General features: G+C 44.4%; 1 protein-coding gene across 1 annotated transcript in view; it reads left to right on the top strand.

Annotated features, from left to right (window-relative positions):
• Positions 1–11,032, top strand: part of CALCRL (calcitonin receptor like receptor) — a 78,428-nt gene extending 67,396 nt beyond the window's left edge. The window contains exons 9-13 of the mRNA XM_033168493.1: positions 2,522–2,582; positions 2,703–2,769; positions 3,992–4,210; positions 6,000–6,041; positions 10,131–11,032. Coding sequence (XP_033024384.1) covers positions 2,522–2,582; positions 2,703–2,769; positions 3,992–4,210; positions 6,000–6,041; positions 10,131–10,352 — 611 coding nt within the window. The 3' untranslated portion in view covers positions 10,353–11,032. The remainder of the gene's footprint in view (positions 1–2,521; positions 2,583–2,702; positions 2,770–3,991; positions 4,211–5,999; positions 6,042–10,130) is intronic.
• The last annotated feature ends 3,737 nt before the right edge of the window (positions 11,033–14,769 follow it).

The following is a 14,769-nucleotide window of genomic DNA, read 5'->3' as shown; positions in this document are numbered from 1 at the left end:
ACAAATCTCCTGTCACCTTGGTCAAAGGAACAAACTCAAGGACCTACCCCAGGCCAAATGCTAAAGATAACCGGAATATGATAAATAATGGTTTGGAGCATCTGTTTTAAGGTACATGGCACGGCGTGGGAGATACCTTCCGAAACTCTATTTTTGTGCTTTTCGGAACCATGTGCTTTATTTTAATTTTAAAGCTTTTAATAGCTATTTAACATAGACATCCCTGGCAGCTTTGATTGACGCAGGCTCAGATACACAGACATTATAATGAGTCACTTTTAATTAGACTCAACAGGGCTCAATCGGAGTTTGATTTATCGTCTAGAAGGTGTCAGTGTTAACATAACGGTTTAATTTTAAGTCATTCTTTATAAACACGTCTCTAACTTTGCATTGGCATTATAGATTCATTTTACTGATTAGAAGGAAACTGCAATCTAAACCACTCAAAGTTTGATAGCTAAGTCTTAGCTAGTTCAAAATCTGGGAGCAGCAGCAAATAAAACGTTTTAATTGTGTTGTAAAGTGCAGTATACAAATGTGACACTAGGTGGCGAAAGTGAGCTATGGCAAATTCAATGTATTTTTAAAAACTTTTTTTAAAAGCATTTTCACAGGAGGGTTTTTATATCTGTGTAAGGATGCTTCATTGATGCATCACTTACAATTCACCCTGTCTATCATTGCAGGGGTAGCAAAACTTGGTGCCGACCCATTTGTAATTTGTTTTGTTTTGTTTTGGGTAAACAAAATAAAAAATCCAGAATCACCGAGGAAGAAAGTTTGTCCGTGCTTTTCTTTCATGGGCTCCACTCCAGCAAAGCACTTAAAAGTTTGCCTAACTGCATGTGAAATCTGGGAAAATTCATGGGCTTAGCAATTGAATTTCCAATCTATCCTTCTGGCCATATTCAGGCTAAGATCACATTTGAGTTACCGAGTAACTTAAACAGGCTTATTCAATCAAGTGAGGTTTATTAAATAAAAGAATCCGTTGTGCCAAAACTGGAGCTTGAACAAACAACATCTTTTCATTTCCCAAACAGAAATTGCTTTGCGGTTCTCTTGAAGAATTCCAGACGGGCAACTGCGGAGCAAAAACAACAAAGAGTCCAGTGACACCTTAAAGATTAACAGATTTATTGGGGGGGGAGTGTTTTCATGGGATAGAGCCTGCTTTTGCCAGATGGTCACATATCTAGACTTCTTCCTGCATCTGATCAAGTGGGCACTAATCTACGGAATCTTGTCTCGCAATAAATTTGTTTTTAGGGTGTTTCGGGACATTTTGTTCAAGTTTGTACATGATTCCCGCCACCCTTTTTTAATGTTGACTCCGCTGGCACTGAATAACATCAAGGTGAATTACGGTGTGGCATCGCTTGACTTGGGCGTGTGCTCCTATCTGCCAAACAGACTTCCATCTTGTTTTAGGGAATAACACACTATTAGGTGGTGCTGTGGGTTAAACCACAGAGTCTAGGGCTTGCTGATCAGAAGACCGGCGGTTCAAATCCCTGCCACGGGGTGAACTCCCGTTGCTCGGTCCCTGCTCCTGCCCACCTAGCAGTTTGAAAGCATGTCAAAGTGCAAGTAGATAAATAGGGACCGCTCCGGCGGGAAGGTAAACGGTATTTCCGTGCGCTGCTCTGGTTTGCCAGAAGCGGCTTTGTCATGCTGGCCACATGACCCGGAAGCTGTCTGCGGACAAACGCCAGCTCCCTCGGCCTATAGAGCGAGATGAGCGCTGCAACCCCAGAGTCGGACACGACTGGACCTGATGGTCAGGGGTCCCTTTACCTTATCCTCACGGTAAAGATCTGGGAACGGAAGATCAGGTGGACTTCAGATTATAGCCAGAGCCCCTGGTTGAGCTGGAATTTGAAATAGGGCCAGGTAGTTTCCCTGCACACAGTTTGGTACTCTCTCCAATGTTTCTGTTTGTGTATGGCTTCGGAGAGTGCAAATTTGGTAGGCTCACCTTTAAATGTGAACGGAACCCTCGCTCTCTGGTTGTTAACATGTCATTCATTTTCATGCAGAGCTAGAGTGATCCAGGGCTTTTTTTTCAGCCGGATCTCGGTTCCGGCACCTCTCAGGTAGACGCCATTATCATTCTAAGAGGACGAGGGAGGTGTTCATGGCGAGATCTGGCGCCTCTTTTTATCGGCAAATAGCACTGGGATGATCTTCCCTTTTTAGTGCACTTGCTTTGGATGCAAGTTCTGGACTAACCCAGCAGCTCTTGTTCCTGTTGTCTTTCCTCTGGCCAACGTGTGCTTCCTCTCAGTTTTGCTGTCTGGCAGTTAAAGCTGAGGTCTTTTTGACAAGAAGGGAAATGAGGATGATCTCATTCTCTGGCCAATGGCTTGGGCCAGAGTGGACTTCCGTTGACCACAACCTTCTTCAGGGGAGATGGTGACCTCTCAGTGGCCCTTATTCCTGCGGCAGCAGAGGCCACAATATCCTCTCCTTGCTGCTTCTTTTTCTTAGTAACGAAGATCCCATTTTCTCTTCGCAGGATTCCCGCTCATTCCTGCCTGCATACATGCTGTAGCAAGGACCCTATATTACAACGACAAGTAAGTCAAAACGCAATTCGGCCTGCTATCTCTGAAACAAATCTCGAGAGCGCCTCTTATGAGAGAGAAGACAGATTCTTCTTCTTCCCTAATCCTGATTTCTTCTCTGCTCCCTTGCAGCTGCTGGATCAGTTCAGAGACTAATCTATTGTACATCGTCCATGGTCCTATTTGCGCTGCTCTATTGGTAAGAATTTTTGAAATATTGTATTTTAAAAAAAATACTGTTTTTATGTCTTGTGTTTCATGAGGACCAGCATGATTTCCTACTTAAAAGGGAATAGGCCTTAAAGCAGGAGTTGGCAGCCTCAGTCCCAGGTGCTGAATTTGTCCTTCATCATCTGTCCCTTGGGACACATAAATCTGGCAAGATGAACCTGTTTAGATAGATGGATACAATATTCCTTCTTCCCATGGGTTTACAGTCCAACTTCTTGTCTGAATTTGGGGGTTTTGGTTTTTGGTAGTGTTGATCCACACCCACAGTGTGTGTGTGTGTGTGTGTGTGTGTGTGTGTGTGTGTGTTGTTAGTTATTATATTTCTGCTAACTAGCTTCTCTGTAAGAAGAATACTTGCTGAAAAGTTTCAGTGTTCTGGACAGTGGGTGCAAAATGGCCTGCTTTTATATTTCATCAAATAATTGTTTTGATATACGCTGCAATTTTAATTGCCAAATAGTTTTTTTTAAAAAAAAAATACTTATTAGACTGCAATCCTGCAGCTGCTTTGAGGGTGGCTGTCAGCACAAGTGCAAGAGGGGAAGATCGACAGTGGAACAGAGGCTCCCTTGGGAGGTGGTGGACTCTCCTTCCTTGGAGGTTCTTAAGCAGAGGTTGGATGGCCATCTGTCATAGATGCTTTCACTGAGATTCCTGCATTTCAGGGGGTTGGACTAGATGACCCTTGGGGTCCCTTCCAACTCTACAGGCCTATGATTCTATGACTGTGTCATCCTCAGGCAGAAATATACTTACGCCACCAGAGGCCCATGTGTGCCCAGAAATCTCCTTCAACCTAGATGTTCTGCTAGCTGTGTTCCACCAACAACCAAAATGAGGTTGTGTGTGTGTGTCTACTAGAGTAGCCAACAATCTTCCATTTCCCCTGAAATGCCAAAAAAAAAAATTGGCCCACAGTTATGGAAAATCCCCTACCACTACTGCCAGCATCCTGCCCTGGCTTCCATAAACTGGCAGAGCTGGGCATGCTGTGATTGTTCTGCCATGGAATTGCCCGCAATCCAATAGGATTTTCACAATGAGTTATGGAGCCTCACCCCCCCCAAAAAAACAAGTGCAGTCTGGCCCCTCTTGCACACAATCCACACAGATCCACAATGCTAACCTTAGCGCCGATACCATATGACAAAATTATCCACGTTAACGCCGTCCTTCTCCTTCTCTTGTAGGTGAATCTTTTTTTCCTCTTGAACATTGTGCGTGTGCTGATCACCAAGCTAAAGGTCACCCACCAAGCAGAATCCAATCTCTACATGAAGGCGGTCAGAGCCACCCTCATTTTAGTGCCACTTCTGGGCATCGAATTTGTACTGTTTCCCTGGCGGCCCGTGGGCCGTATCGCCGAAGAGATTTATGACTATGTGATGCATATCCTTATACACTATCAGGTATCAAATCTGCATGTGGAGTTTGCACTTGAGGGTACAGGAATGTCAAAAAAGAAAAGAATAAAGGAGTGATGTGCTCGCAATGATCAATAACTGATCCAAATGCCCCTTGCGAGCCTTGTCAGATGCATTCCATTTTTTTTTGTTTTTGTTTAAGCACTGTTGATAGGGACGCGGGTGATGCTGTGGTCTAAACCACTGAGCCTTGGGCTTGCCAAGCGGAAGGTCGGCGGTTCGAATCCCCGTGACGGGGTGAGCTCCCATTGCTCAGTCCCAGCTCCTGCCCACCTAGCAGTTTGAAAGCACATCAAAATGCAAGTAGATAAATAGGTACCGCTGTGGCGGGAAGGTAAACGGCGTTTCCATGCGCTGCTCTGGTTTCGCCAGAAGCAGCTTAGTCATGCTGGCCACATGACCTGGGAAAACTGTCTGCGGACAAAGACCGGCTGCCTCGGCCAGTAAAGCAAGTTGAGTGCCGCAACCCCAGAGTCGTTCGCGACTGGACTTAACTGTCAGGGTTGCTTTACCTTTAAGCGCTGTTGATATATGCAGTATATAACGTGGGTGGCGCTGTAATCTAAACCACTGAGCCTCTTGGGCTTGCTGATCAGAAGTTCGGCAGTTCGAATCCCCGTGACGGGGTGAGCTCCCATTGCTCTGTCTCAGCTCCTGCCAACCTAGCAGTTTGAAAGCAAACCAGTGCAAGTAGATAAATTGGTACCGCTATGGCGGGAAGGTAAATGGCGTTTCCATGCGTTCTGGTTTCCGTCACGGTGTCCCGTTGTACCAGAAGCAGTTTGGTCATGCTGGCCACATGACCCGGAAAGCTGTCTGTGGACAAACGCCCTCGGCTTGAAAGCGAGATGAGCGTCGCAACCCCATAGTTGCCTTTGACTGGACTTAACCGTCCAGGGGTCCTTCACATTTTTTACCTTTACTTTATACAAAACTGATTCACGAGGATTGGGGAGGGGAGCAGACAGTTGGTCCAACATTTTCTTCCTCTAAGAAATAGGCAACCCACTTCCCACAATTTTGCAAGGCATAAGAAATAGAGCGGATGTGTCTGTATAGCTGGACCATAACCTCGAAACAAACTTCCCTCTACCTTGCATTTAGACTCTGACTTTCCTGAAAATTAGCTCTTTTCAGCTCCTTACCACTTGCTGCTTTGGCACCTCTTTCTTTTTTTAAAGGACCTTCTTCCTAATAACCAGATTTCTCTGTTTGATGGGGTTTCCAGCATTTGCCAACCGGGTGAGCTCCAGGTGTTTAGGACTACAATTCCACTCAGCCCAAGTCAAAATGAAGTTAGCAAAGGCTGGTGATGGCAAAAGAAAAATATTCAGAGTGAGGGCCTCACTAGAAAAAAGGAAGGGAAATTCACCCCCCTTAAAAAAAAATTAATACACATTTATTCAAAAGTTACAATCCATCTTTGTCCATTGCCATAATATCACAGAATGGTCACTCCAATCCTCGATCCCTTGTCACTGTCATGTCAGCTCACCGAACACCCTCAATAGGAACCCAACTACCGATCTGGTTTGCTCGATGTTTCCACTTAATATATTCCCTGCGCAGACACCTCTGGTGACATTGAAATATCCTGTTCTTCTTCAATAAGAGAGAATGGCACCAACGTTGCAGAAAATCAGAGCTCAAAGCAGCCAAGAACCAGGGCAAGAAAATGTGTCCCTCTGAGTTTCTGAATCACCCTTCCTTGCATCTGAATGTTATTAAGTGCATTTTACTCATCAGATTTACAACTTCTTGTTTCGTTCCACAGGGCTTGTTGGTGGCAACCATTTTCTGCTTCTTTAATGGCGAGGTACAGTAACTGATTTCTTTACTTTTACGAATGAAGGTTCTTTCATATCATAAGACATTTGTGTGAAATGCTCGTTGGTCCTTGCTTCCATTTTCCACCACAAAGCTGAGGAGAAACAAAATAAAAAATAAAAAAAATCCTTCCAGTAGCACCTTAGAGACCAACTAAGTTTGTTCTTCGTATGAGCTTTCATGTGTATGCACACTTCTTCAGATACCTTCTTCTCCTTCTTCTGAGGAGAAACATTTGTTTTAACCCTGTGAACTCTGTGTACATGGTGAGCTGCTATGCACAAAAGACTCAAAATGTGGAACAGCTTCCACATAGCTGGGTTTTGATCAGCTCACACAGTGGCCATTTCTTCATGTACCTCACAAACAACTTGGTCCTCCTGTGCAAGCTAGGATCATTGGCCTCCTTTAGTCATTCGCTACAGAAACTGGATGTTGGTATGAGATGGGAAATCCCTCTTGAAGAAGGAAATACACTTCCGTACCATTCAGTACTGGATTCACAGAGGAGTGGTAATACCACTGAGAGTCTGTTACCAATAAATGGATTCCTGGAATTATGTGGCTCGAATCCTAAGTTAATTTAAGGACGTTTGTGGAAGGAAAGTTTCCCTTCCTCTGAGACCAGCAGCTACTTACACACACCCCAAAAAACCTTTCTAGTGGGGGGAGTGTCAGGGGCCCATTTGGGATGGGATGCAGGGAACGGAAGGGGTGGGAAAGTGATGGGAAACTTTCCTCCCATGGACTTCCTTAAATTATATTGAGCTTATATAAGCAGCTGTGGAAACACACGGATATTTCTGTTTCCTCCAGTATGATGGATGTGCAGCAATGCACCACTTCTGCATCACCAAGAACAAGGGGGGGATAGCAGCTCAAGCATCTCCCCACAAGAAAGAGAAGCCAAAAGAGGACATGGTTGTGCGTATACAATTTGCACATGCAAGTTGTGCAAATTGATCACAACAATCATTTAAACAGAATTCCAGTACATCCCACCATAGTAGGGAAGACCATGAGTAAGTTGACTGGTGTGACAATCGAGTCTGCTGCTCACAGCAGTTTCAGGCTCTCTCCTGCTCCTCCTTACTATGGTTGTTGTTGTTGTTCAGTCGTTCAGTCGTGTCCGACTCTTCATGACCCCATGGACCAGAGCACGCCAGGCACCCCTATCCTCCACTGCCTCCCGCAGTTTTGCCAAACTCATGCCAGTCGCTTCGAGAACACTGTCCAACCATCTCATCCTCTGTCATCCCCTTCTCCTTGTGCCCTCCATCTTTCCCAACACCAGGGTCTTTTCCAGGGAGTCTTCTCTTCTCGTGAGGTGGCCAAAGTACTGGAGCCTCAGCTTCAGGATCTGCCCTTCCAGTGAGCACTCGGGGCTGATTTCTTTAAGAATGGATATGTTTGATCTTTTTGCAGTCCAAGGGACTCTCAAGAGTCTCCTCCAGCACCATAATTCAAAAGCATCAATTCTTCGGCAATCAGCCTTCTTTATGGTCCAGCTCTCACTTCCATACATTACTACTGGGAAAACCATAGCTTTAACTATACAAAATAGAAAATTCTTTCCAGTAGCACCTTAGAGACCAACTGAGTTTGTTCTTGGTATGAGCTTTCGTGTGCTTTAAGGTGCTACTGGAAAGAATTTTCTATTTTGTTTCGACTATGGCAGACCAACACGGCTACCCACCTGTAACTTTAACTATACAGAACTTTGTCTGCAAGGTGATGTCTCTGCTTTTTAAGATGCTGTCTAGGTTTGTCATTGCTTTCCTCCCAAGAAGCAGGCGTCTTTTAATTTCGTGACTGCTGTCACCTTTAAACCCAACTCAGACAGGAGAACCCTTCAAACAGAGGGCCCCTCTAAACAGAAGACTGACAGCCTTTCGAACAGATAGTGGCCCTCTATGAAGTGGGGTACAAGGCCACTCTCAATGGGGATGGTATTATAATACTAGGGTAGGGTTGCCATATTTCAAAAAGTAAAAACCAGGACACCCTAAAAGTTGTTGGGTTTTTTTCTTTTTTATATAAAATACCAGTAATGTCTGGGCAAATCCAGACATATGGCATTGTTCAGGAGCTGTTTACTTTTTAGAATGATTCTGCACACATAGCACAACATGATCACATTCAATCTTTCTCTTTTTTTAAGTGGGTATTTATTAATGGTTAATGGTTTTCCCAAAAAATTCACATGGAATTCCAATACATAATATAATAAATTTATTGTATTATTTTCAACTACCCAACCCATTTTCCGTGGTGTTATTCTTATCCCTTCTTTGCTGCACTTCCTCTTCCCTCTTTTTTATTATCATCCTGACAAAATAATCTCACATCCTTTCTGTTGCTCGCAGTTCGAAGCCTGGTTGTGGGTTCTTCATATTGTAATATTTCTTCAAATAATACGGAAAGGGATTCCATTCCGTCCACCCCATCCCCAAAAAAACCCCAGCCATCATTAAATTCTCTTATTTTAGCTGTTAGCTTTGCTGATTCAACATAGCCCATTCCTTTCCTTATCCATTCTTATTTAGAGGGAACTTCTTCGTCTTTCCATTTCCGAGCATAAAGTATCCTAGCTGTTATCGTGTCCAATACTTGACAAAGCAGATTCAGTAACCTTCCAGTCCCGATGTCAACGGTTCTTAGAGGGGATGGGTTCTGCATACCTTTTGCCAAGGCTGCTGGTAAATTCCGCTTCCTGTTGCACAGGTGGCCTCCCATATTGTATAAACGGAAACTATTGTAAAACAGAACATCCTTCCAAAGCCCTTCTACAAACAAAACTCAGGCCTCGTGTGCCTTCATCTGTTTTATCCCATGTATTTTTAAACAAGTTAGGAAAGCAGGCTGAGCTCTATTCAGGAAGCGGCGTTTCCATCAGCGCCGCGAAAATGTGAATCACGTTTGCCGATTGAAAGCTCTTGCCAGATTATGTGGATGCATAACGTTTAGGACGCTATGCTGCTTTAACATCTCACGTTGGTCAACGTGTTTTGGACTGCAAAAAGATCAAACTTATCCATCCTTAAAGAAATCAGTCCTGAGTGCTCACTGGAAGGGCAGGTCCTGAAGTTGAGACTCCAGTACTTTGGCCACCTCATGAGAAGAGAAGACTCCCTGGAAAAGACACTGATGTTGGGAAAGATGGAGGGCACAAGGAGAAGGGGACGACAGAGGATGAGATGGTTGGACAGTGTTCTCGAAGCGACTGGCATGAGTTTGGCCAAACTGCATGAGGCAGTGGAGGATAGGGGTGCCTGGCGTGCTCTGGTCCATGGGGTCACGAAGAGTCGGACACGACTGAATGACTGAACAACAACAACAACATTGTTTCCATTTGTACAGAGGTCACCAGGCAATCTCCCACCCAAGGATCACCCGGTCCAGGCCTACTTGATTTCAGAAACTAAACCAGAGGCTTTCAACCTTTTCGAGTCCACGGCTCCCTTGACCAACCACGTTCTTTGTGTGGCTCCCCTTGAGTCAGTTCATAAGGAGGGATTCCACCATTGTGTCTGTTGCTGTTCACATTGAGGAGGAGGAATAAATTTTTAAAAAATTGTCCAGTAACACCTTAGAGACCAACTTAAGGTCCTACTGGACAATTTTTTATTTATTTCGTCTGACCAACACGGCTATCTACCTAAATTGAGGAGGAGGGAGAGACAGTCAATAGAATCAGTGTCTCTGGTCCTTGAGCCCCTGCTTAATTCAAATATATAACCTATTCAAAATTAGGAGCATAAGGTGAAGACAGTGCCAGATTATCAAATAAGCAGAGTAGGCACCAGCCTTTTGGTCCTATGACAGCAGATCAAAATAATATTGATTTGATCTTGAAATTGGTTTATTAAAATTATTTTTTTGGCATTAAAAAACAACACCCACCCACCAACATATTAGGAGATAATTTGCTGGGGGATGGGGCTCCACAGGGTTTAATCCGGCACTGGGCGATGAAAGCAAATGTGTGCCATTTTCTATGTTTTCCTTCTTTCCGATACGGCACCCGAGGCAGCCATCTTTGTCAACCTGTTCTCTGTCCTCTTCTTCCCTGAAATAGGTCCAGTCTGTTCTGAGGAGACACTGGAAGCAATACAGGATCCAGTTTGAGCACAGCTTTTCTCACTCGGACGCCCTTCGCTCGGCTTCCTACACAGCCTCCTCGATCGTCGACGGTCAAAGCTTCAGCTACAATCGCGAGTGCAATGGGGAACATATGAACGGGAAAAGCATTTACGACACGGAAAATGTTGTTTTTAAAGCCGAAAAGCTGTACGGCTGATTAGCAAGGACTCTTTATTCCCACCCTCGCGATATTTGAGTGGATGACTCCAGGAGCCAACAAGACAGTCCCCCCTACCCCCGCCCACCCACACTTTTTTGGTCAGTCTTTGAACTCGGTTACTCTTGAAGGATGTGACGGATTTCAATTTCTTTCTCACATGTGCTCATGCCTTAGCATATCTCAGCATGTGACTGCTTGCTCTTTGTTTGTACACTGGAGCTGGTCTTTCCCACCAACTGAAGTTTCATGCTCTGACCTCTGGATGCCCAACCTTCGGAGAAATACTGGCTGAAGTTTTCATGGGGATCAATCAAGCTCTAGATCTACATACGTGTTTTGTACATGTAGATATGTGTCGGGATAGATAGACGTTGCCTCTTCGGCTTCTACCGTGTAGACAAAGTGGGCAATTCTTTTGTTTGACGGGAATCAAGGGAAGTTTCGGCTTATTTTCAGCGGTTTTGTATCATGACTGTGGGTTGTCCAAGAGGTCGTTTTGTTTGCTCAGAAGAACTTGTAAATGCTGTATTTATCATGTCGTTTCGTCTTAAGTGCAGCCAACAGAGCAGCCTAAATAAGTATTGGAAGGGATGCAATGATTGTAAAGTATTCTAGGTGTTGACTGCGCAACATTTAACTCTGACAAAGATAGATATAAATCTGCTGTATAGACAATGGCTCTGATTTGATTGACGTTGGTCAGTGACTAACCTGCTCCACTGGCTTCAATGGGACATGCTAGAATACAATGTACCCTTACTTGAGATTGAGGCCCATAGAATTTGATGTGTGCACAGCTCCTGGGTATATATGAACAGGAATGGGCCATTAGTCACAACTTGTTTTCTCTGACCCAATGATTTAGCTTGTATTAACCACTATTTTAAATGGAGGGTGTCGCAAAGCCATGGGGAATCTTCGGGCCTGAGTGCTATGCTATGCTTCTTCATCTTTTCATTCAGCTCCTCTAAGGAATCTCTCCATGGAGTTTCCCTTTCCTTTTACAGAAGGATCTGTTTTTTGAATGTGCACAAATTGAAGCGAATGCTTGGACCGCAGTTCCGTGTGCTCCTTGGTGCACGCTGTCAAATAGCATACATGAAGTTTGCACTAGAGACAGTAGCAGGTTTGTATTTGGTAAGAAGAAGAAAATCAGGCACTTAAAACTCACATTCTGTGATGCACAATGCAATGCAAAGCAATGCAACACAATACAATTAATCGCTTCCAGCTGGTTTGCCTCCTAGGTCCCAGATGTTTCAGCCAGAGCACAGATTTGGATGTACTGCAGCTGCTCACTCTTCTTGTGGTACAGAAACCTGGCTGACTATATACTGATGGGAAAGGCACTGATGGGAGAATGAGTTGGCCATAGCTAAATTGGCTTTCAGAACGCGATAGTGGAGATGGGTACAGGAGTCCTGACCCTTTCATGAGTTGACTCAGGTATCGTCTTTTCTAAGAAGAAGAAGAAGAAGAAGAAGAAGAAGAGGAGGAGGAGGAGGAGGAGGAGGAGGAGGAGTTTGGATTTGATATCCTGCTTTATCACTACCCTAAGGAGTCTCAAAGCGGCTCACATTCTCCTTTCCCTTCCTCCCCCACAACAAACACTCTGTGAGGTGAGTGGGGCTGAGAGACTTCAGAGAAGTATGACTAGCCCAAGGTCACCCAGCAGCTGCATGTGGAGGAGCGGAGACACGAACCCGGTTCCCCAGATTACGAGTCTAAGGCTTATGGACTGCATTGGCAATAGCGCTTACAGTAATTTGGTACAGAAGGCATAGGGCAGGGATTAGGGCTGGGCTATATCTGTTTTTCAACATCATGGTATATCGCCAGCCAAACTTCGTGATATACCAATCTATCACAATGTTTGAAATAAGGATGGAACTATGTAGAGGGAAACTGTAGAGCTAGGCAGTATTTGGTTTTAGCTTCGTGACACATCACCCGCTAAACATTGTGATAAACTGATCTATCACAATGTCTGAAATAAAGATGGAGCTGTTTTTAAACCTGGCGATATATCCCCAGCGAAACATCGCGATGTACTGATATATCACGATGTCAAGGTATGCAGACGCCTTGATCGGCCTCACGGTTCTCCCCACATTGTGATTTTTTCATAGCATGTATGCATCATGATTTGCAATGTATTGCCAGGTCAAAAACTATGAAGACGATATTGTGATATGGACATCGAACTGGACTTCAAATCGCTATATTGCCCAGCCCTAACAGGGATGAGCAGGGATAGCTTTCTAGAAAAAGAGGTGCTGGAACTCACCATGAGTGCCTCCCATGTTCTCTTATAATGGCAATGGCACCCACCTGAGAGGTGCCAGAATCGAGTTCCGGTGAGTTCCAGCTGGCAAAAAAGCCCTGGGGATGAGGAACCTGTGGCCCCTCAGATGTTGCTGGACTGCAACTTCTCTCATTCCACGTATACCCCCCCCCAGTACTTAAATCCAGCAGAAGTCAGTGGGTTGCCATGTAGCTTAACTGCATGCAGGAAAACCTTCTGGGAGCCTTAGACTCTTGAGGTCTGCATGTAAGTGCGTTATTCAGTTTTCTCATACCTTTCCCAAACTTTATTCTGCTGTCTCCACTTACACTGAGAAGGGCTTTACTCTGTGGATAATACCACTGATTTTTAAATGATGAGGTGTTTTGATTTTAAATCATGTATATTGACAAGTGAGAGTTGGACCATAAAGAAGACTGATCGCCGAAGAATTGATGCTTTTGAATTATGGTGCTGGAGGAGACTCTTGAGAGTCCCATGGACTGCAAAAAGATCAAACTTATCCATCCATAAAGAAATCAGCCCTGAGTGCTCACTGGAAGGACAGATCCTGAAGCTGAGGCTCCAGTACTTTGGCCACCTCGTGAGAAGAGAAGACTCCCTAGAAAAGACCCTGATGTTGGGAAAGATGGAGGGCACAAGGAGAAGGGGGCGACAGAGGATGAGATGGTTGGACAGTGTTCTTGAAGCGACTAGCATGAGTTTGGCCAAACTGCGGGAGGCAGTGAAAGATAGGCGTGCCTGGCATGCTCTGGTCCATGGGGTCACAAAGAGTCGGACACGACTGAACGACTGAACAACAATAATGACTAGCAGGAAAAAGCTATGAGAGCACATGGACCTAGGTGAAATAAATTGCCCAAAATACTTAGGAACAAAGAAAATGGACGTGCGGGGTGGGGTTCTTTGAAATAAATAATTGGTGGCTTATTTAATGTGGGGGGGGGGATGAGAACTGTCTAGTCACTTCTACTGGTGATGGAACAGTCTCATACCAATGTGGTTCTGACTTCTTATGAAAGGACTGGCAAGGAACGAAAAGAAGCCCCTTCGTCTTTCTCAGAACAACATCTGCCTATAAATGCCACGGCGCAACGTGAAGTGTTCAATTTCCTCTTTTTTTTTCAAGGTTGTACATTAATTGTCATTTAGCAGACTTCAGTAGGCAGCTAGGTTTGTGAGCCGTTGCAATGCTTTTGAGGTTTGAAAAAGCTTTGAATGGTTGTCGTCACGACCGCATAATCATATTCAGATGCTTTAGGGAAAGCTCGGTGAATTCTTGTTATTTAGGGTGGCATTTGACGGAGTAATGAAATGTATTGAAACGGCCGTGTGGTGTTACAAAATTAAAGTCGTTGGGTTCTTGGAGCCATTCCTGTCATTTGAAAAAAGCATGGATTTATTCAGGGTTGTGTGTTGCCTGTGATTCCATGGCAGTGCGTAAAGTCTACAGGATTCATGTTCCTAAGAATATCTTCTTCTTTTTAGAGTTATATATAAAAAAAATGGTTGAAAATGTGTGGTCCGATCTCAGAATCCATGGGTCGGAGGGAAATCTTCCACTGAAAGATCCTTCCAGTGCCTTTGGGTAGCTCCTCCTCTCCGTGGCTAAATTATGCAAATATAGTCCATTTTATGTAGGTCACAGCATTCAGACTTTGGGTGTAAAGGAGTTTTTAAATCTAATTTTCATTAGCTTACAGTGCTGTGCTTACAGTGTGTCATCTGGAAACACATCTGGGCCTGAAGTTGCACAATAAACATGTTTTAATTCTATTAGACGCATCTTTCTTGGAGAGATGACACACAGATTTGCCCTACCCACGGTGTCACTGAAGGACAGATGCTTTTTTTTTACAACTTTCTTTTCTGTGGAGCTTGCTCATGGGTGTGGTACCTTAGGGTTCACCCCTTCCTTTTCCAAAGCCATGCAAGGAGAGCTCTGAAATGTAGATTAGCAGGATGCTGCGTTGGCCCAAATCTGAGGAAAAGTCTGAATCATATCATTGCATCCACGGCCAAGCTGTGGGTCTTGGGACATGCTGTGACTTCCTTTTACAAGCAGGGCCAGAAGGCTCTGCATATGCATTGTGGAATCAGGAATATTTC

This window comes from Lacerta agilis, chromosome 1 (assembly GCF_009819535.1).
Source record: "Lacerta agilis isolate rLacAgi1 chromosome 1, rLacAgi1.pri, whole genome shotgun sequence".
NCBI lineage: Eukaryota > Metazoa > Chordata > Lepidosauria > Squamata > Lacertidae > Lacerta > Lacerta agilis.
This window is presented reverse-complemented; position numbering and strand designations above follow the sequence as displayed.